This window comes from Opisthocomus hoazin, chromosome 4 (genome assembly GCF_030867145.1).
Source record: "Opisthocomus hoazin isolate bOpiHoa1 chromosome 4, bOpiHoa1.hap1, whole genome shotgun sequence".
NCBI lineage: Eukaryota > Metazoa > Chordata > Aves > Opisthocomiformes > Opisthocomidae > Opisthocomus > Opisthocomus hoazin.
In genome coordinates this window covers 23166547-23189720 of record NC_134417.1, presented here as the reverse complement: position 1 = coordinate 23189720, position 23174 = coordinate 23166547, and the positions used below count along the sequence as shown (strand labels likewise).

The 23174-nt window shown below is 43.8% G+C and overlaps 1 protein-coding gene across 1 annotated transcript in view; it reads left to right on the top strand.

Moving 5' to 3' along the window:
- FNDC3B (fibronectin type III domain containing 3B) overlaps positions 1–23174 on the top strand; it is a 218093-nt gene that overhangs the window by 130950 nt on the left and 63969 nt on the right. Inside the window, exons 7-11 of the mRNA XM_075418319.1 lie at positions 3754–3812; positions 11251–11408; positions 13659–13718; positions 16393–16531; positions 16867–16920. Coding sequence (XP_075274434.1) covers positions 3754–3812; positions 11251–11408; positions 13659–13718; positions 16393–16531; positions 16867–16920 — 470 coding nt within the window. The remainder of the gene's footprint in view (positions 1–3753; positions 3813–11250; positions 11409–13658; positions 13719–16392; positions 16532–16866; positions 16921–23174) is intronic.

Genomic DNA, 23174 nt, shown 5'->3' with positions numbered 1-23174 from the left:
TGGGGAGGGGACACAGGTTTAAAGGCAAGTCGGCTGTCTGTTACTCCAGGACGGTTAGTTCGAGGTGGGTGAGTCATGCTCAGCCACCCACCTCCTCTCCCGAGCAGTGGTAGGGAATTTTTCTGAATTTCGGTCTCTGTTTTACGTCAGGGCTTCCCCTTTCTTTCCTCCTGTTCTTCCCCGCCTTTCCACTGTGGCATCTGTGGTGTCTGGGAGACACTCGTGCTCCTCGTCCCTAAATGCTCCGGTGAGCTAATCTAGTGGAAGAGTCTTCAGTGGCTGATGAGTAACAACAATAATGAGCTAGGAAAAACGGCTTTTCACCAGTTCTGTGTTACCAGCGGAGAGCATATAAGATGGGTTTTTTCCTCCCTATCATTTTCTATTTCGGAAGGATTTCTGCTCTTTTTGTGGCTTGGGAGAGAGATGTTGAGCTTGACACTTAGCGTGGTGTGCGAGAGGTTGACAGGTAAGACCAGGTTCCTGCTGAGGGACAGATACACGACAGGTCTCGTTCTCCTTAGCTTAGTCTGGCTCAGGAGACTGTGAATAATTATGTTTATTGCTGAAAGGAGATCAGCCATCCATAGAAGCCTGAGAATTGTTTATGGCTCTTGAAATGGGAAAGTAAGTCTTTGAAACCCCATAAGAAGATGACAGTTCTGTGTCTTTCTCTCTCCCAAAAAGGTTGGCTTCAGTTTTATTAACAAGTTTTTCCATGGGGCATTTTTGTACTGTTTTTTTTCTAGCTTTCAGACAAGAGGTTGGGCTTGATGGCCTCTCCTGAGCTCCCCTTCCAACCTGAGCTGTTTTCTGGTGTTACTATAGACATCACTTGTGCATATTTATTGCTTTCTGTCTTCAATTTTACGTTTGCTGTATTTTCACAGGGCATTACCTATCATTCATGGTGGTTTTCTGGTTTTGATTCAGTGCCGGGCTCAAAGGCACACGCTGTCCTTTCCGTAGGGTACAGTGATTTCAAAGCTTGTGATGAAAGGGCGCTTCTTATTATGGCCTTCTCTGTCTTCACAGCTGTTCTTGCAGAACGGCTCATGGCATTAGCAGGTCGGTGACGTGGGCTACCTCGGCTCTGTACGCCTGAAGGGGCTGGGCTGTGTGCGGTGTGTGCAAGTCGTCGCCTGCACCGGCCCGGTCTGTGAACGCTCGGGAGGCTCAGCGTGGGGGACGGCTGACTGAGTTGGGCAGCATACGTGCAGCATCTGGTACATCTTATTCTTTAGAAAGTGCGACCCAGCACCCACCTATATATGTATTTATTCATCAACTTTAAAATCAGTTCTTAATTTTCTTGTGCTCATGTTGTCACCTGAGGTCTGTGTGCGTCGCATTCCCTCTGTCCCTCTCCCCAAAATCTTTGAAGACGGCTTCTCCCATCTCCAGGCTATCTGTATGTCACTCCTAGTGACATAAATGTTCACATTAATATCCACACGTCCTTAATAACTCAAAGCTTCAGTGTATCTGGTACTCAGAGCCTTCTCCTTGTGAACAAGCTACATATTTGGGGAGCTAATATGAAAAATTTCCTTAGTAGTGTTCTTCATTGAGAAGTCTGACTTGAAGTACTTTAATTACTGTTATTTATTTGCTGGGTATACCCAACTCCATGAGGTCTGAAAGTCAGTTCCTGTATTTGGAGCAGTTTGAACCTTCAGCCCTGACCTGCACGGGTCAGAGGACTTGGTGACTGTACAAAGCGATTGTTTTTCGTGGGAGAGGGAAGTGAGATTTCTTTGGGCTTCGGGGTTTATTTTCCTCCCCTGCTTAGTGTGACACAGATAGCAGCATCCTTGCTAGAAAGCAGAGAGGGGAAAGAAAATGCAGTCCACATGTTTGGGATTTAAGGTTGAGAATGATTCACGCTTAGCTTCTGGGGGTTGTAATTAGGGGTGACATAATAACCATAAACTTTCAATAAAATAGTAGCAGCATTTTTGCTGCATTCTGTAGCTGCAGAAGCTGCTTCTGATTAGCATCCCTTCAAGATAAGCCTGCAGTCCTCCGCAGTTTCTAGATCTGGATCCAGGCTTTTGTGGCACAGTTCTACTTCGGTACTAATGCTGCAGGGATCCCCGAATTCTGCAACACCCCGAACGCTGCTGACATTTTCCCTTGGATCAGCACCTCAGCCTTTTCCTTAGCCATTTTAGCCCATCTGTGTATTTTTGAAGTCAGCATTATCTTATGCTGGCTAAATCCTGCCAGTTTATACACTTTATAATACACTCTGAGAGTTATCGGCTGTGGAAAAAACCAGTCATGCTATCCTCCTCTTCTCCTGAGTTACTACTACTCCTTTCTTTTCCAAGCGGCTGAGACTAAAAGGAGTCCAGGAACGCATGGAGCAGGAGATCTGTCATTCCCACTCCACACCAAGGCGCATTCTTCTAGGGAGAGATGGGCATTTACACTGGAGTTCTGCCATCACCGTTCAACCAATTCTGTTTTTTTGGCAGCCGAGCACATGGAATTTTTAAAAAGATGTACTTTTTTAAAAGCAGGTCACAGACAAAAATAGAGACACATTCTTGGGCTCCAAGAAGTAGGTCAGGCTTTGGGGGAATCGTTTGTGAAAGCTGTTGATCTGATCTTACCGGTTTTTCTTTATTAATATTTTTTGCTTCCCATGCCAAATTTGTGTGCTCTTTATAAACAGGTCCTGCTCATTTTGCTTTAGGTGTGACATATTCTTCTGCTTTGGCTAGAAAACTTTTTACATTAGAAAAAAAAAAAGTGCAAAAAAAACCCCAGAAAAAATATGTTCTTAGTTTTCCATTAGAGAAAACCGTAGTGGAAAGTGAGGCCTCTCTGTGCTGCGGTCCAAAAGGAATAAAGCTGCTTTGTGTCACCTCATTACTCTAAGCTGATGTTTTACCTCAATACTTTTTTTGGGGGAGGAGGCAATGGAGGAAAGGCTGATTCCGCCGCTCAGATGATCGCCTCTGCAGCACCTTCTGTGCTCGATTAATCCATGTCATTTAGGGGGAGCATTTCACACCCTGCCCTGTGATAACGCTGTGCGTAGCCCCTGCACGAGCTGCCGTACCCGCCGCAAGGCTTGGGGAGGGGGCATGGGTTACTGCTGCTCAGGCGTCCGAATTCGCCTGGCGAGGCTTCGCTGCCTCCACGGCTGAAAGGTGGCAGTTGAAGGAGCTTTGAGCATTACACGCTAACAGCGTTTAAGGACAGGTAGCTGTCGGGTGGGTGCTGGGGCTTTCTCTGCATGGGGTAGGTAGGGATGTTCGTGCTCTCCAGCCGCCCGGTGCTCCGGCGAGCAGACGGATAGCCCGGCTCTACACTGATGGTGGAGTGAGGATGTGTTCGGTGAACAATGCAGGGTTAGGTTCTGCAGTTCAACTGTAGAAACTCCTGGGCTTCTTCCACGGCCAGGCTTTAGAAACAGGATGGTTTTGCTCCGTGAAAGCAAATCCCAGTTAATAACGCTGGTTGTGGAGGACGCCTCTGCAAATAACCTCAGCTGTCTGAATACCTGCAATTACTGGAAGGTTTCATTCCCTCCTTTTACTCTTTTATACTTTTTTTAATATTAATCCATGTAACTGCATACCATGAATTCACAAGAGCAAAACAGCTGATGCTTGTCTACAGGTAATTCTCTCTCTCTCTCTCCTCTATACAAATTCCTGAAGAATTATTGACATAGCTGATGTTTTTGTTTAATTTTGTTCATTAATTTTTCTTCCTATTTCCACATTCTCTATTTTACAGAATTTGATTCAGAAACAAAAAGGGTTCAAGACATTCTTTCTGGAATGGAGAAACCACAGGTATGTGATCCAAAACTACCGTGCACACATGCAAAAAATAGCCAGTATGATAAGTAGATTGTGTCACAACAGGCTGGTGACTTCACAGGGGAGCACCTCTGAATTTTGTCCTTAATAGATTGTTGCCTCTGTATATGTCTAACTCATTTTACCAGGATACAGTCAGTGGGAGTAAATGTGAAGCATCTTTCATGCTCATGGGTATTTGTGGGCTCTGCCTACTGCAGAAATCGCACCAGTCGCCTGTTTCCAGAGGACAACTCCCAGTATTCACACTGCGATGGGGAACCCAGTGCACTGGGATGATTTACATTGCTCTTACCCGCTCTCCCCTGGGTTTAATTTTATTTGGCATGAGCAATTTATGTCTGTGATCGTGATTAAGTTAAGCTAATTCTATTATTCAGTGGCAATTACAACATTCTGAGTTTGTCTGAGCCATAAAAGCATGTGAATTGTGATGGAAATTGAATCACCGGGCTGGGTGTGACCAGAGTCAGGTGAGGCTATCAGTAAATCTGGTTGGAAGCCCTTTAAACGTGATGGTGTTTCTAGTTTGGTGTGTCAAATGAAAACCAGAGGGGTATTGTGGGTCTAAATGAACGGTCCAAACAAGCGCTTGAAGAAGCAGTCACGAGGCGGATGGCTGTGCTTTGGGAGTTTTATCCCCATTGCTCTGTCAGGGCTCGGGCCTTTCTCTGTCACGCTGGAAAGCTAGTGAAAAAATAAGCAAGTACAAAAAATTACCAGTTGGAAAGCTCATCTAAAGACTGGGTTTGGTAGTAGCTGGGCAGAAGGTGGTATAGAGAAATTCTGCCATGGGAGCATGCAGGGGTGGCTGTTTCTTGGGTGCAGAAGGGGCAGAGCTCAAGGAGAGGCAGGCGTGAGCACAGGCGGAGTTTTATTTTTAGGCTCTGTTCTCTTAGATGCTTTTGTTCCAAATAAATACAAAAGGTGTTCGGTCTTAAATCGCTCAGTCAGTAGGTGTTGGACCCTACTGTCATGGCATCTACAAGAGCAGGTTCAAAGCCAGCCAGAATCTAACCCAGACCTGCTGAGATGATAAATGCTGGGGGCTACAGCCCCAGTTTCTGTCTGCCAGGAGGAAAGTGGCTTTATTTCGTGTAGAAAGCAGAGACAGTACTAAGCTGAAGAGTTCCTGGGAGATCAGAAGGGAAGAAAGTGCTCTTAGCACAAAATGAGGCTAGTCTGTTGTGCAGAGTGAGTCAGTATTTCTGTGTCGAGGACTACGTGAATGTTGCTCATCTGGTAAAATGCCACAGCTAGATGCCTTTTACAAAGATCCGGAGAGCTGACATGAAAAATGTGTTGTTTCATGCTTCTGTCTGCAGAGGTGAGGAGAGAAGCGATGTGAGCAGTTTGTACAATTAGATTCATGGTAACCAGAGCACTTAAAGCAGAGGGGGGGCAAAAAAATACCAACAGACAAAAATAATTTTCATTTAAAAAAAAGAAATATTTTTTAAAAAATTAGAACATGGTAAATGCTAGCTTAATACTCGTGAAGTTTAGTGAGTCGATGCTGGGGATTATCTATTGTTCTCTCTGTAACTACGGCATTTGTGAGTAATTAAACTCATAGGAGCCTCCCAAAATATTAATTGTTATGAATGATTATGTGTGTGCATAGTCAGAGTTATAACTGATAGAAATGTATCATATTATGCATAAATAGTCAGCTGGGCCATATTTCTTGGTGAGCCTTATGCATATATGAATGAAAAATAGAACAATATATAGAAAAACAATTGTGTGGAAAGAAACGACGCAATTAAAACGAAAAGGCAGAGAGCAGTAAGTCAGTGGCGAGCGGAGTGATGCTGTGTCTGCGGCACACGGCTTTGGTGTGTCCGGGCGAGCGGCGCTCTCCACTGTGGAGCGGTGAGGAAGCCGTCGGAAGGGGTGAGCCTGCTGAGCAATTCCTGCAGGAGACTCCGCATCTGTGGTATCGCTGGGAGCTGTCTTTCATAGAATCACAGACTGGTTTGGGTTGGAAGGGACCTTGTAGACCATCCAGTTCCAACCCCCGTGCCGTGGGCAGGGACGCCTCCCACCAGACCCAGTTGCTCCAAGCCCCGTCCAACCTGGCCTTGAACACTGCCAGGGAGGGGGCAGCCACAGCTTCTCTGGGCAACCTGTGCCAGGGCCTCACCACCCTCAGAGTAAAGAATTTCTTCCTTACATCTAATCTAAATCTGCGCTCTTTCAGCTTGAAGCCATCCTCCCTTGTCCTTTTAATCTAGCTTGTCCAGGTACCTCTATGTGACAAAGTCTCTGTCACCTTTCCAAGTACAGTATGTACACTTTTTGAATTATTAATTTATAAAAAGTCTGTTTTCGATAGTAGATGTTACCTGCGTGAGAGACATGCAACCAAGCTGTAAATTTAATCATAGTTTTATCCTTTTGACAGCAAAAATTTTAAAAGAAGCCTTTTCTTCCCCCCCAGTGTTTTTATTTAAACTGAAATACATTTTTAGTTGGTATTATCACAGACCAAGTAAGCATTCTGTAAAGCAGATACCTCGGTGTCGGGAGCGGCGGGGGCAGCGGCGTGGCCGAGCGGCTCGGGGGACATCGCCTCCCGTGGGAAGCACTGTGGTTCCGTGGGGACGGAGCTCGGACATGGGCTTGGCTTTCCAAAAGGCAGCCTGCCCCTGCTGACTTGCTCTGCGGCAAAACTCATATTTAATCATCGGGATTTTTGCCTAAAACTGCAGGATTAGCCCCATAGTTTCAAAGTGAAATCTCGACCCGGTAATAACCGTGAATTCATTTGACCCCCAAGTCTTTCAGCCGTTGCCCTCGAGGGAGTAAATGAATGTTGCGTGCCATGTGGTTCTCACAGACACAATGAGCCCCGAGCCACACGATGCCTGTGAATGCTAACCCGGAATGTGAAAGATAATGAAAGTTGTACAGAAACATTGTTCGTTACCTGAAAGACGGGAAGGACCGATATTCATCAGTCTTGTAACCTTATTAAAGTAGCGCAGGAGTTGGGATTCTTTCCCAGGGGCTTTTATAAAATAATTATTTACACCACTGAGTTTTGATAGCGTAGGAAGCAGGCATTTACTGTGTAAACTGAGAAGTTTGCAGAAACTAATTAACTGTGCTTTTCACCAGACTAGAAAACTCCTTGTGGGAGAAGCTTTTGTTAGGTCTTTGCTAAAAGGCCGAGCCAGTCCCGTTCAAGGCGAGCACCACGATTCTGGGGACAGCTGAGACAGGCTGGGGGAGCTAGAAAGCAGCACAGAGGTTTACCTGCCCCGCCAGTGAGGAAGTGCTCTGGCTGCGTATATTTTGGTTGGATTAAATTAGGGCAGCATTAATGAACAGTAAACTGTTTTTTTCCTTCCAGCAAAATATTTTTGCCTGCAAGTTGAGCAGCGGCATTAGGCCCACCATCGTGGTATTAGCTGTGCTATTCCTTCCAGCATTGACAAAGACTGGTCCGGATCCGTTCTGCTGCTCGCTGTTGAAGGGTGCTTGTTTCCCCAGGTAGAAGCGAGAAAAGTTGGAGTCACAGCCGCTGAGCGGGTTTGCGAGTGCCTGCTTGTTATTCTCAGCTTATCAGAGAATCACAGAATGTTCGGGGTTGGAAGGGACCTCTGTGGGTCACCCAGTCCAACCCTCCTGCCGAAGCAGGGTCACCTACAGCAGGCTGCACAGGACCTTGTCCAGGTGGGTCTTGAATATCTCCAGAGAAGGAGACTCCACAACCTCCCTGGGCAGCCTGTTCCAGTGCTCCGTCACCCTCAGAGGGAAGAAGTTCTTCCTCATGTTCAGACGGAGCTTCCTGTGCTTCAGTTTGTGCCCATTGCCCCTTGTCCTGTCGCTGGGCACCACTGAAAAGAGTTTGGCCCCATCCTCCTGACACCCACCCTGCAGGTATTTAGAGGCATTTCTAAGGTCCCCTCTCAGCCTTCTCTTCTTCAGGCTGAACAAGCCCAGCTCCCTCAGCCTTTCCTCATAGGAGAGATGCTCCAGTCCCCTCCTCATCCTCGTAGCCCTCCGCTGGACTCTCTCCAGTAGCTCCTCATCTTTCTTGAAGTGGGGAGCCCAGCACTGGACACAGTACTCCAGATGGGACCTCACTAGGGCAGAGTAGAGGGGAAGGAGACCCTCCCTCGACCTGCTGGCCACACTCCTCTTTATGCACCCCAGGATCCCACTGGCCTTCTTGGCAGCCAGGGCACACTGCTGGCTCATGGTCACCTTGTCACCCACCAGGACACCCAGGTCCCTCTCCACACAGCTGCTCTCCAGCAGGTCCACCCCAAGCCTGTACTGGTGCATGGGGTTGTTCCTCCCCAGGTGCAGGACCCTGCACTTGCCCTTGTTGAACCTCATCAGGTTCCTCTCTGCCCAACTTTCCAGCCTGTCCAGGTCACGCTGAATGGCAGCACAGTCTTCTGGTGTATCTACCACTCCTCCCAGTTTGGTGTCATCAGCAAACTTGCTGAGGGTAATATCATAACCCCATTTATTTAACTCACCCTTTTTCACAGTAAAGCTAGCGCCTGCTACTCCAGGTAGGAGCTCCTTGGTGAAGTTAAGTGATGGCTTTGGCTGCTAGATCAGATATTGAAGAGATACGCCTTTGGCTGGTAAGTGTGATATGATATCAAGCCTGCTAGTCGGAGAGCAGCAGATAGCTTTATCTCTGGCCACACAAATAAATCCGTTCCCGGTGCTCACACTGACGTGCACAGCACTGGTCTGCTCTCTGTACCCAGGGAGTGTATAGATTTGCCTTTTCTGTCTTTATCATGCAGGCAGTGACCCCTCGCTTGCTTTACTACACTTGCTGTGTGTACTCAGTGCAGCTAAGAATTGTATTTAATGATTTCTGGTGCTTATTTTTAAACCTCCCCCAGCAGTTACTCTCTACATACCAGCACCGAGGCAGGCCGGCAGCCACGCTGAACGCTGTATCAGTAAGAAGTTAATGGGGTAGTGGAGCAGCTTAGCAACTGGGCTTGGACTTTTATCCTCTGCGTGGAAATGTCCGCGCGCTGACTTCGGGGTAATAGTCTGACAGTTTCTAGCCGTTAGTCCGTAAGATACTTTCTCTTATTTTAAGAAACTGGAAAAGACCTAACTTTTTACAGATGCCTGAAGTTCATGAAAGGCCAGAGATTTTGCTGTACGCAGAATATATACGTGTGTCCTTGTGAGTAGTCATAGAGAAAAACATTTCAATAGAACATTGGCAGGATATCATGCCTCCAGCTCCAAGTCTGTCTGAATTTATGAAAAACAATCATGCAAGCATATTTCCATAATAAAAGAAACTGTGTGTTGATGAGCTGAGCTGGCATAATAGTAATGTATGTTAAAAAAAGTGTATTTGGATCTTATTTTGATCAGAAAACTGGATAGTATTACTTAAATTACAGCCTTTTAGCTTTAAATATCTTTGTCACAATTTCATTCACATACATGTGTATATATATATCTCAAATTTAAATTATCTGTCTTGAATCATTCAAGATTCTTACAAGCTATCTAATCCAATATCAGTGTTCACTGGTTCAAGTTTTTGAAACAAACCTTGATTTGATAGCATCAGAAAAATGTGACTAGAGCAAGAAATGCCATGAAAATTCATAGAAGAATTTGCACCTTCATGTCTTTTACAAACAAAGCTTGATACTGCTTAAAGCTTCTTGCCTTACAACTTGTTTTTCACATTATGTTGAATGGAGGCTTTCTTTTTGGCAAGACTAAAGTGTGCTGCTATAAATTAAAATCTTTAACTTTTGAGAGCACAGTGTTTAAGTTAAGATGAGGCATTTTGTGGTGTCACCTACTTGTCAGTCTGTTAAAAACAGATTTATGACTTGCTCAGAAAGAATCCGTTTGATATGTGGATATCACACACAACAGTTGCAGTGCTCTTCAGCTGGAAGCAATGTGTTTCACGTGAGAAGTTAAATATTCTCCATTGTATAAAGACATCCAGAAGCCAGGTTTGTAAACTAACAGTCCGTGAAAGCTGATTGCTAGTATTTCATTACCAAATCATTTATGAGTAAGGTGTTTCAATTGTCTCAATAGAAGTGTAGGAAATGTGTAACTAAGCACCTGCATCATTCACCTTACACCTTCTAAAATAACGTTTTGCTCTGTGTGTTAGAAAAATCTGTTAAAATGCTAGAACCAGTGAAATTTGATGCGCAGGAGAAATGAATGAAAAATAGAAAACCTTGTGCTTTGATTCCTCCTCATGGAGGCTAGCTAAAAAAAATATTCTTCAAATTTTCACTAGAATTAAGAAAGAAAAACGTAGTAGTTCTCATTATGGAAGGTGAAGAGTTTGTAGCAGAGAGCTTGAGGCTGTGGAGGCTTTGAGGCTTTCCAGGGCTTTTTTCAGAAGGCGTGCGTAAAAATATTGTGCTGTCTTTCCAAGATAGCCAATGCAATTGTTGTTTTTTTATTTCTTTTTCTTCTGAGACAGTGGCAGGGGGGATTTTTTTTTTCTTCTTCTTTCTGGGCATGATAACAGAAGGCTGTCCTCTGGGAAGCTGCTGTTCGGTCCGTGCAGCTGATGAGCAATGCCCCCGGCACCGTGCCAGCAGGCTCTCCTGGTGAGAAGGGCGATGCTAGCTCTGTAAGCTCAGCCGGTTGCGGGGTGGTTGAGCCCGCGCTGCTGGAAGAATACAGCTGCAGCGGGCAGGTGGTAAAGTTGGTTTGGTGTCGGGGTTTGAGGTATTATTTCTGTATTTTGTTAAAAGAGAATGATTGCCCGTCTGCCATTGAGGTGTCACTTACAGGGCTGTGCCCAGGACTGACTGTAAATCATACACACAGTCTTTCTCTCAGGGCACAAAGGGACTGATTTGCAATGTAATTTTTAATTGACAAGTTGGACTTCTCTTATGATTTTCCCTTATCCTCGCAACCTTGCAGATCGAATTGGGGTTCTATACTTACTCGCAGTTGAATTACCGCAGTTTCAAACTACAAAAAGGAGCAGGATAACTGAAAAAGACATCAGAGTTTTATTAGAGAATCTCCCTAACAAAAGTTTTAGGAAAATAACTGTGTACCAAACAGTCTATAGGATAAAGTCATTGGTTCACTCAGTTCCACTTGCCTTCTGGTAATGGCCACAGCAGCAGGTACCTCGAGAGCAGCGCGGGGCGTCCTTTGCTGCATGCTCAGTGACGAGCCAGCTCACTGCAGGGGGACATCCTGGTGGGTTCCTCATCTGCTGAAAATCAGTTTATGTCGTGAATCTGTATTTTTGTTTGTGTTGTTGATGACCGTTTCTGACCCTTTACTCTTCACCTCTAGCTCTGAAATTTCCTTTTTGCAAGAAATTAATTGTGAAGATGCAAGCAAAAAGCAAATACTTAAAAGATAGTGTTTTTCTTGGAATTTGAAGTAACTGATGTTTCTTTTGTAGGTTACAAATATTCAAGCAAGAACAGTTTTACTTTCCTGGTCTCCTCCCACTGGCCTTCTAAATGCAGATAGACACAACAACGGTTTGCCTTACACCTGTACCTACGAGGTTGCCTTATCAGATAAAGGGAGGGATGGAAAATACAAGATAATCTACAGGTAAGAGCATCGTTTTTACACGTGTGTTGTTCTCAGTTTGTGTTTTTCTTAGCAGTAAATTCTCTTAGCGTTTCAGGGTGCATTTTGGCATGCCCAGTAGTCACAGAAGACAGACACATTTGCAGCAGCCGGTAATGGCTCCCTCGCTGTCCGGTCAGCCCTGCTCACTGGAGGAGCTTGCGGCGAGCTGGTTGAGGGCAGGTCGCAAGGTCCCTGATTCCCTTCCCCTCCCGCCTCCCCAGCACAGGCAGACCTTGCATACGACGCAGTCACTCCATTGCTAGTGAAAAGGTTACGTTTTCTTTTATGCTTAATATCAAAAAAATACCTTTCGTGTATACTGTGTGGGCAGGATGGCTGCCTTCCTAATGGTCTAATTTTGTGTGGATGTGCAGAACTAAGAGCAGTAAAGCTTGTTTTTTGAGCTAACGGGCTAAAGTTGAGGGCTTTACTGCTTCATAGTGTCTTAGATTAGCAGAGGAGGGAGCACACCGGTCAGTAGGCTACATAGGCTCCTCAGAAAAACCCAAATACTTGGCTCTTGGCAGTCTCCAGTAAAAATTCTGAGGGATTTCTCTGTCTCTCCTTCCAGTGACCCTCTGAGCTCATTCTGTGATCAAGTACATACGGCGTTAACACCTTTATTTTTCCCCACCAGTGACGCCAAGCATAGAAAATTTTGAGACTGTGACCTTGGCTGTTGTGAAGTAACTAATCCTTCCCAAATCTCATTAAATAGAGTCCAGGTGGTATAGCATTTATGGAATTATGTCTGGAGACCAAGCTATCTCCTTTCTTCAAAGTCCTGTGAATTAGGGTATTCTTCCTGGTATGCTAAAGGCAGGTCTGTGTGGACTGTCTAGAGTAGTATAAAAAGAGCATATTAACCAGGGAAAGGCTGCCTGATTTTTTTTTTCCCCCCAGTATTTACACTAGCTGTTGGTGAGCCAGTGTGAGCATCTCTGTAGGTTAATGTGTGCTGCTGAGCCTTTAAAATGGGAAGGATACTTTCTAGTGCTTCTTGTGCTTGCTGGTGCGGTGGCTGCACAGTTTCTCCTGGTTACGCGATGGTGTGCATCTGTTTTAAAGCTGCTGGTAGTGATCTGTCTCCTGCTGCTGGCCAGAGCACAGCCATTAGCTTAACGTGGTGCGCTCCGTCACGAGCGGCAGTAATCGTTACTACTCTAGGCAAAAGAAAGTCTGCAATATGTTGAATACATTGTCTCTGCGAGGAGGTGCATGCATTTCCGAGGGAAAAAAACTGAATTGGCAGAGCATTGGACTATATGAAAAAAAGTTTTATTGGTGGATTTCTGGCAGGCCAGCAGGCGTGTGCTTTCTGGTTGATTTTGTTCTCTTAATTTTGAGATCTCTCCTCGTATTTGTCCAACTCTCTATGAAATATTTCTTTATGCCGACCTGAGAATGTTCTTGTTCCCTATATTTTAATAAAATCATGAAGAAGCTGAGCATTGACATGTGGTGGCTATTACTTTTTAAGCACTGACCTGTACCTTAGTCTTCACAGAATTGGCAATACATGACTAAGCCTAGTGTTCATTTACCAGCAAACAAACCTGAAGGAAAAAGAATAGAAGAATAGCCCTAACTATGTTGGCTACATTTGAAATTAGTAGATAATATGCTGGTTTTTTCCTAAAATGTCTGAAACACTGTGCTTTTGCTTTTCACGGTATTGAAAGAGACCTGGGTCCAGCTGTTAGGGCATTAATTAGACATCTCCTTGACGTGGTCTTCACAGAGTGTGGTTCTGGGAGAAAAAGCAAAGAAGTGAGAAGGTTGTGCAAGAAACTATACTTTTTCCTTTGAAGTTCAGTTACTCTCACTTTATTTTATGAAGTATTTTGATAGAGTGAATGTGCAGAAAGTACAAAAGTAATGTGTGGATTCTGCTCCTTTCAGCTCTGGGAGGGCTGAAAAACACAATGAGCTTTATGCAAATAGCAGCAAAATGTGAGGATAGGATTGAAATAAACCCATATAGCCAGTTTACCATATGAATGGGGATGAGAGCTACTTTTTCCATTGCGTAAAATTTTCAAGAAACATGAAGTGTGACAAATTGTTGGTATATTGTTTACTACTGGTTTTCTGTGGTGGGTTGGCTTTTCTTCTGTCAAATCATAATATGAGGAAGTTGCTACTCACTGGAAAGTCACTAACTGTGCTAAGTGTGATGCTGCTTTTCATAATTTATTGATTTATTGGTTTTGGGCTTTTTTCCTGCAGCGGAGAAGAATTGGAATATAACCTGAAAGACCTTAGGCCAGCAACAGATTATCATGTCAGGTGAGTCAGTGTGACTATGAATGTCACTTGAATATAAACTCTTCAGTTATATCAGAATAAATGTGGCAGTTTTTTATCTTAACTACTGTACAGTGTAGCTCAAGAATTTCATGGTCACCTCTAGGTATTTTTTCGGGGCCTCTAAATATTTTCTGATAGATTTTATCTTTAAGTGACGAGAGTGCTTTTTGAACAATACATTTTCTGTCATGTTATTGTCATTGCTAGAGTAAGAGGAGAAAAGACATCTACATGTCTGTATTTCTATGTGTATAATAGTCCTAGAAGCGCTTCTGTATGAAAGCGGGATATACCTCAAGCTGCTTAAAAATTTGACTCAAGCAACTGGCCGTTCTTCAGTTATTGTAACAGCACTGGAAGGACTCCAGCACAGTTTCTTCCTAAATACTCCTTGCTTCATGAAGTAAATTTTCTGATTACAGATCCATCTGACCATAATAATTCAGCATTTGTTCCAAGAAAAAGTGGATTCACACTGGCCTGTCTTGATATTTTCAGAGCATATTTCTCTTTGATTCTGAAAACGTGGTTTACACATTTATTAACACATTCTCAGTTTTGCTCCCTGATGTTTTTAATGCTGTGTATGTTTGTATCTGCTCACATTGCTTTTTTTTAAAGACTGCTTATGAACCAAGGCTTCAAATTCACATCCTGTTCACTTATGCTGAATATCCTTTTTTAAAAAATCTGCTTGCTCCTGTCTATTGTTTCCTTCTGGTTTTCCACTCAAGGGCTAGGTTTAGTGTGCTTTTTCACATCAAGGCTACTCCTGTTTGTAAAACTTTAAAGAACACACACTTTGCTTCTGAGCTCTAAAAAAAGACCCAACACCAAAATGTGTGTGTCTTGCTCCGATACTACAGCTTTTTTTTTTTCAAGGATACTTTCTAGTGGAGGCCTAAAATGAACTTATTGAGTAGAAGCACAAGACCAGACGTAACTGTGGGTAAATAAGTGAAAGACCAGCTCCCAGGCCAGGCAGTAGTCCCAGCCCTAGCAGCAAATGGATGGTAGCGAGGAGGAGAAGGCTGTTAAACACTGCTGAGCTTCTTGCTGTCAGCAGTTGAGCATCACTTTTAAAGCCAGCTTCAAACAGCAGCGTGGTCACCACGTGCAGCTTGGCGTTGGGATCTCATGCCACTTTTAGGGGTGCTGGGAGTATTTGCCTTGTGTCCTGGCTGAATTCTTTCTGCCTACCTACGGCTTCCTCTGCCTTCCTGCAGGTTTGCCGAATTATAGTTTGTGAACAGTTGGCGATAACTTTTGTTTAAAAAGAAGTGACAACCAAATAGAAGTTGGAGTTAAAAAGGAGCAGCATGCACTTGTGGTGGAGGGAACCGACACTGACAAGGCCGGCTGTTTGCTTTCCATGACACTTTTTCTCTTCACTGAAACTCCATTATGTATTAACGACTGTGAAGAAATAAATCTGTTAAGTAAAGAAATCTGTGGGGCCAACAGTTACTCAACAGATCGCCATGGGTCTCCTTAACCTTGGCAGCGTCTCTCAGGGCTTTGTCTCCATGAAAGCTTGCACTTGCTCCTGCCCCGCTGCGCCCTGGGCACCCAGGACAACCTGCCCTGCTCAGGTCCTGCCGCCTGCGTGTCTTCGGGCAGTGTTATTTTGGTACCTTGAGAGATGACTGTGCTCAGTGTTGCAGTGACTTGCGGAAGATGCTTGTTAAGCTCGTTTTTGCATGGTTGTATTCCCCGATGGTGTGTGTGTGATGCTTGGCTACACCGATTTCTGGCACACGTACATACCACTTGCCAGATGCAGGCTCAATTAATTAATTGCATTTGTTTTCACCCCTGACTGCCAGCAGGTGATGGGTAAAGCAGTTCTTGTGAACCTCCCCCAAAAGGTTTGATTCTGTGTAGGTGGCCATTGTACATAAATTACTCTTATCTACTGAAAACAAATTTAGAAATTGCCCTTTCTTAAACTCTGCATTCAAGTACACAATAGCTACAGCCAGCTCAGAGGTCATCGTCTGGTCATGCTTTGAACGTTTTTTTGAGTAGACAACTTCCAACTTGCACTTTTCTTTTGCTGTGTGGAAAATGTGAAGGGAAAAAATAACATCATTAATTTTTCAGGAAAAATTACTATACTGTATTCACTTTCCCACATTATTTGGTATTGTATATCCCTCTCTGTGCTGATATATAGAGGATTTGCCTGAAATCAAATTTGCTTTGAAGATTTGTAGTTTATCAGAGCAATGTTCCTGAGCTGTGTTCGTTCTCATTCATGGAGGTCCACAAAGTGTTGGCACCTGAGCTATGTAGGAGAAGCTTGCATGCATGGAAGGAGACCAATGGTTACCACCACTCATACTTTCTGTTGCACTGTGGAGAGGATTTTAGCACAGTGTGTGAAAGTCTGGCAGTGGGCAAGGAAATAGTGATGGGAAGAAAAGATGATGGTGATAACTTAGTGGTCTACGGGAATATTTGCACAAAACACTGTAATATTCTTCTACTGTGACTTTCTTGCATACTTGTATGAAGTGAAGTAGAATAATGAAGTCTATCATTAGTGGACGGTATCATGAGTGCTTTGGTAGTCAGATATTGTGGCTGAGGCAGTGCTGTCTCATCTTGTAGCTGTCAGCAAATTTATAACCCATTTGAATATTGTTTCCAGGGTATATGCAATGTACAACTCAGTAAAGGGATGCTGCTCAGAGCCAGTAAGCTTCACCACTCACAGTTCGGCACCAGAGTGTCCCTTCCCACCCAAACCCTCGCACAGGACCAAAAGCTCCTTAACCTTACAATGGAAGGTAGGTAATGCTTGGATTGGGCAAGACAGCAGTGAAAATACAGTTCACTGACAGTGAGCATAACCGTTGAAAATATTTGAAAGCTGAGACAGTCATTTTTCAGTAAGGGACTTGAACTTGTTGTGCTCTGACAAATCCCTCCCCGTGCACTGACCTGACTTTTAAAATGTATGTGTTTCATTACGTACAGCTTCTTCTCGGTACTCGTTAAGAGGCTGCCAAGCTATGTGCAAACCCTAAGCTTTGGTTTCACTTTAAGCTGCGGTCATTTGCCCTGGGGGGAAAGTAGTTTTCCCTTATTCCCAAAATCACCCTTTGTTTATTTTTGTTTGTAGGCACCCATTGATAACGGTTCAAAAATCACCAGTTACCTTCTGGAGTGGGATGAGGTAAGTCGTAACTAGTTGATACAAATACATAAGTTAATGGCACTCAGACTTTACAAGGATTTGCTGAGTAAAGAAAAATAATTAAGTACAGGAGAAAGTAGAAGTAGGCAAATGAAATCCTGATGGCATTAGGTAAAGAGTTGGAAAGGTGAAACAAACAGTGATGGGAAAACTTCTCATTCAGTGTATTTTACCCAGAGACAATGTTCTGCTTCTTGAAATCTAACTTCTTATTGCTCATTTGGTGTAATTTGTTAATTAGCATTACTTATTATTTAATAACTTGTGATATATCTTAGAGGTCTGTTTGTGATCTCTTCTTCTGGGTGCTGTAAGAGTGCAGAATAAAACACTGTTCCTGCCTCAGAGGATAAGAGGCATCATCCTTCAGCCCTTTATACCGGGTCAAAAGAACAGTATCCTTTACATAGTAGCAATGAGTCCCTTCCACACCCAAGAGGAAGTAAGTTCTCTGTCCCAAATACCTCACATCGTTAGTGAGCAGCGTGCTGTTGGGGAGAATGCCGAAAGCAAGGGGTGTGGAGTGTTTGCTGGGGGTGGGTTCTGGTTGCAAGGCCTCCCTCCATCCCCTGATTCCTTTCTGCCTCCTTTCCATTGTGCAAGCCATATTTCTGCAGAAAGCACGAGTCAGTGAATATCGTCTTTGAAGGAAAAAATATGTATTGGGTGACAGAAAAGGCTTGGGCAACATGTAAAATAAAAAAAGATGGAGTCAGGAAATGAAGAGTGTGGAAGGGTGTTTAGCTGTGCAGTCTGGGAAACATCTCTGGAGTTTTTTAGTAGTCAAAAAATAATATTCTGAAGGGAATATTCTGTTACGAATTATTTTTCATCGTTTTGCTAGTAACATGTTCCCAGATCATTCTGTTACATGTTGTATATTTGGAACCCTCGCTATGCAAGCATTTATTGTATGCAGTTGTATGCAGTATCACAGCAGGCAGGGTCGACATGATGAGAAACCCACTGAACTGAACTAAAATTAAACAATGATTTCAGAATAGCTTGCTATCCCTCTCTGCATGATGGAAGGGGAAAAGTTATCAGTGGAGAGTGGCGTGTGAGGTCTGGGAAAGGAGATTAAAAAGACACTTCTCCAAAAAGATGGGCCAGGATGATCCCATTACACCTTCTGTGACACAATGACCGTGCAGTTGTGATCTCTTACAAGGCTTCCAGTAACTTGGAGCCATGGGAACGTAACAGCACTGAGCAGTGAAGCGTTGGAAATGTGAATGATTCCAGCCTGCAAAGGGAAGGGAAGCAACAGGAGGTTTTGTCAGAAGACAGACTAACAACAGCCCATTAATACACTGCAAATACTTTTCATGTTAATTTTGTCCACGTGGAGCCTAGTCATGATTTTGGATACATATAAGGCAATTCTAAAATGCTCTTGTCCTTTAAACCCTATAATACGGAGTGTATACTTCGAGTTTTTGTCTTCACAAAGAATTGTTATGATGTCTGTTTTTCACAGGGCAAAAGTAGTTTGGTTCAGGCTAGCTCATGTACCAATGGTGAAAAATGACAGAATCCTGTTTCCCTTAGTCTATCTATTTTAATTACTTTGTTTTCTCAGTAATGATCCTGAAATCTGAGATCCCAGTGGATATCTAGCCAGTGAATATGAAAGAGTAATGGCCCTGCACAAATCAGCTTGGTACATCTCCAGTGGTTTGACATGACTTGTGGCTGAAATGGAGTTGTCTGGTTGTGAGATAGTTAATACCACAGGTGTAGCTTCTGTGGAATTTTTTCTTCTTCTGATAAGAGACAGAAATGCAATTTTGAGTTGCTGAATTCAAACTTGTGATGAAGGCTTATTAGAGAAAAAGTCTGAAGATGCAGGCTGGGTGTGCCTGCCTCGGCAGGAGCCCCGTCTGCCTGTGACGACGAGTTCGGCAAGCTGTCCCGCTCGCTTTTTCATATGCCATTGCAAGTTGTGCCTTGACGTAGAGTGCAGTCAGCTACCGGAGTTACGGCACTGAAGTACAAAAGAGAATTCACTTGCGGTGCCCTGTACCCTTGCGCTTGGTTGTGTAAACTCCACGTAAGCAAAAGCACCAACTTTGTTACAATGCCACACTCTGTCCCAGTGAAATCAAGAAATAAATACACCAGGGAAGAGGGGAACGCTTGCCAGGCAGCAGCGAGCGCTCTGCCAGAGCTCAGCTAGAGCAACATTCATTAGCTACAGGGCACAGAATAAAATATAAACACTGGAAAATCAGCGATCAGAAGGAAATTAAATTGTGGCTGCAAAGCAAAGGGGGCTTTGCATGAGTGGAGAACAAGCAATCTATCTGATGATATAGTTAGAAAAACAACATAAAATGGCGGCCTGCCTTAGAATTGGGTCCCTTCCCAGGGAAGGATAGCATGCGAGTGAGCCATGGAAAACCCTCGCAACGCAGAAGCGACATGCAGATCCTGGAAAGCTGTCATGCACAGGCTGCAGCCTCCGACTATGGAAACCAAAGCACCATCAGGCACGGGAGATGTGGGGAGCGGTGGAGGCGGCTGGGTGAACGCGCCCGGCTGTATCCTGGGCTTGCTGGCACGTTTTCCCGGGACGGCACCTCTGCTCAAGCCGTGCCCCCTGCTCCCAGCAAGGGAAGGGCTCCAGCAGCCCCTCGGCACTCCCGCACGGTGGGCGACAGGTTGTCTCTCTCCTGGGCAGTTCAGATCTTGCAGCACCTCAGATGCTGAACAGTATCTCAACTAGTTGCTCCTGTTTTTACAGGGCGAAGTCGTAGTTTATAGCATCTAAAATGCTGCCAGGAGTGTAGGTGGCATTACTTGCATATGCAAAAAATAAATTATTGCTGTAAAGCAACAACAGAAGCAGCGTGTTTTACAGCCCTAGTAATGCCTTGCTAATAAACTTTTAGCTTAAAATGCCTGAAGAATTATGGAGCACAGTCTTCATTCTTTAATAGCAGACTAAAAAGTTCAGTTCAGCAAATTGTCACTCAGTTACATTGGATGGACACCAGCAAAGTTTCCATTGACTTCAAGGGAGTTAGGGTCAGCCCCTCTTCTCGGGTATTTTGGAACTGGGTAGGATCCGGACGTGCCTGCACCTCAGGTGCTGGGATTGGCAATAGTAAGTAGTCTGGCAACAAAACCAGTTAAAAGTAGTAACTAAGGAAAGCTCCACCTTCTGGCTCTTTTTTCTGCATTTCCATTTGAACTTACAAAGCTAAACTAGTCAGTTGATGATTTTGTGCCAGGATTGATCGTTCAGGGTAAGTAAAAGGCTATTGGAAAAAAAGGCATTAAACGTACACCGAGCAGAAAACATCACTGTAAAGGAGGTGATGCTTTCCCCTGATGGCAGAGTTCATCAAAATCAGTAAACTGCAACTGCATTGAAAAATGCTGCTGGCACTGCTGTAAGAATCAGCCCTTTGTTACTAATTAATTTGAATTGATCATGATTAAGTGGTAGTAAATAAATGTTTCTCTTGTGCCTATGGATAGCGAGAGTATCCTATTTGTCCTCTATGGGAAAGCAGAGGACTGTTCCTGAGCCAGAGACAAGGACATGCCTCTCATGCAGTGTGTGTCGCTGTTCTGTATATAACTCAAAAGCAGCTTTAGTTCTGACCCAGTAACCACCTCATTTTAATTTGCTCAAGAGAGAGACAGATACAATACCACACTATTTAGTGCTTTGGTGATGGAGAGTTAGTAGTTAAAAGGTTATATATAGATAAAAGGGGGTAACTTTGTTCTGCCACAAAGTTTTAAACTTCCTGAGGCTAGCAGAGGTGTGCTTATTTAAACCAGCTGACAATGCGGGCCGTGCATCTCAGTGATGGTCCGCCAGAATTCGGATACACAGGGCTCCATGCTGGTGCCTGGACTTGAGTTTGTTCACTTTCCTGCCCTCTAGATCTGTTTGGTGCCTGTGCCGCTCCTAGGAGACGTGCAAGAGGAGAGTGTTGGAGAAAATGGGATTTTGTGATGTTTCATAGGTCCTGTTCTGTCTTCCACATGTTTGTATATGTAGAAAATTCAGTCACTTGTACAGAAGCCTGCACAGTAAATGCTTGGCAGAGGTATTAGGGTGTGTTACAGTAATTGTTGGCAGTTTGCTCCACAGCTTTGTGTCAGATTGAATGCCAGTCTGTTGCTTTTTATTGCCAGTATGAACCAAACACAGAAGTTAATGCTGGCGTGGCCTGCAGCGGATTGCCATCTTGCCTCCTGATCCGATGCTGGCAGCTTTTATTCAGTCTTTTGCTGTGAGGTCTGGTGAAGGACTGTGCTCTGTTTCTGCATCCACTGTACCTGCAGTGGCCCATTCCTTCTTTTGTGTTTGTTCACTAGGGAATGCGGTCAACAAAACCCATTTAAAATCTCATAACCCTGGTCTCAGTAGACGTTATCTCCAAGACAAACTTAAGCACTGTTTTAAGTGAGTGTGTAGCTTGAAATACAGCTAAAATAGCATGCAAAACTCTTAAAAATTGTGTTGAAATGCTGGGTTACAGTATTGTGCAAATCCTAATTATTTGTTGAGCTGACTTGTTCTGTTTTCCTCGGGCAGGCCCTGATGATTGTCACAGTATGGGTTGTCCTTGTGATGGATAGGGAATGCAGGCTGGGAGAAAGCCAGGCTGGTGAAGAAGTCAGACACTGTCTGCTCTCCCTCTGAAATTTGTGGATTAGAAATATTTGCGGAAATGATACAGTGTATTTTAAGCAACTTACAAAACATTATTTAAAGGATTAAAACTTGGATGCTGAGCGTACAAAGAATAGGAGAAGGATTCTGGGAAAGCTGTAAGGCTCTTGGGTGGCAGCCAGTACCAGCCTGCCAGTTGTTCCTGTCCATAATTACGCCAGCATTACTGCTTTCATCACTCTTGGGAGGGAAGGAGCAGAGAGACTATTTCCAGGGTATTAATGCCAGGATAATTAGAAATATCGGCCAGCCTCTCCAATTAGTGCCAATAGAATCCAAAATACCAGCCAGTCTGAGTAATTTGAATACCAGTCGGTCTCTGAGCAAGTCTGGGGAATGTACGTTACCAGTTTTAGAAGAAAAATATATACAGTATCAGACATTGTACTGTTATAAAGCTGAAGATAACTTGATAAACTGATAAATGTTTGGCAATCTTTGCAAAGTCCTAAGCCACCAGTTTGACAAATTGGAATTTCCTTGGTCCATTGCTCTCAGTTCAGGCACTGTGCCGCAGGTGAGATTTTCCGTGACTTTCCTTTCTAGCCAGCCATCGCTCTTCATCTCTGTCAATCACATGCATTTGGTCATTTTGTTCTCTTGGAGAAAAAATGTAGGAAAATGATATATTAAAAAAACACCCCATTCTTAAGCAGAAAACAAGAAGAGATTAAATGTTTTCAAATGGCTTACAAATAGTAAAGTTGTTAGAGAGTTAGAAAAAAAATTAATGCATCTAAACCTGTAAAAGAGAGTTTGCATGGTAGGAGGAGAGGAGAATCTATTCTTATTAGTGCTGCACTGATGAATGGATATTTTACTAAAACATAGGATTACTAATTAGGTTTTGTATAGTCTGGGTTTTAAATATGATATTGCTGAGCTGGGAAGTATGGTGACCTATTATTTTTGTCCAAAAGGAGTTTTATCATATAACTATGTCTAGGGATTTCAGATCTGGAAAAGCTTTCTCATTTACAAAAGACTTCTCCTTTAGGATTCACGATTCTTTTCCATTTCCACCCCTTAATTTACTTGAGCCATACGGTAATGTTACAGCTGGAGCAGGTGGGTGAAGTTGAAGGTTGTGTATAAAACCAAGTTCTAGAACAAGTCTAGGATCACACTGTATAAATAAAAGTTATGGCTGTTTCCAGCATGCTAATTGTCTCTTCAGTGCCTCCAAATTGTTATGCTGTGCTGGAGGTCTGCATGATTGTCTCTAGTTTGATAAACACATTTTGGAGATTTACTACAAACATTTTATGGAGTTCTTCTTTCTGTGTTGCAATCTGAGTGAAAAGAGGTAGAAATTGATAGGAACTGGAGAACAGGCCACTGAATAATGTGTCCCACTCGGGTATTTTTGAAATCTTTAATGAAGAAGTGATGTGTTGACCACAGAGCAGGAATGGTGCATGGGAGGACAGAGCCCCGGGAGGCAGCAGCAGCAGGTGAGGCTGTTGGCCACAGTGAGGGACACTGGTATAAGTAATTTTCCTGATAGCCTGCTTAGGTGTAGAAACATTGTGTCTTC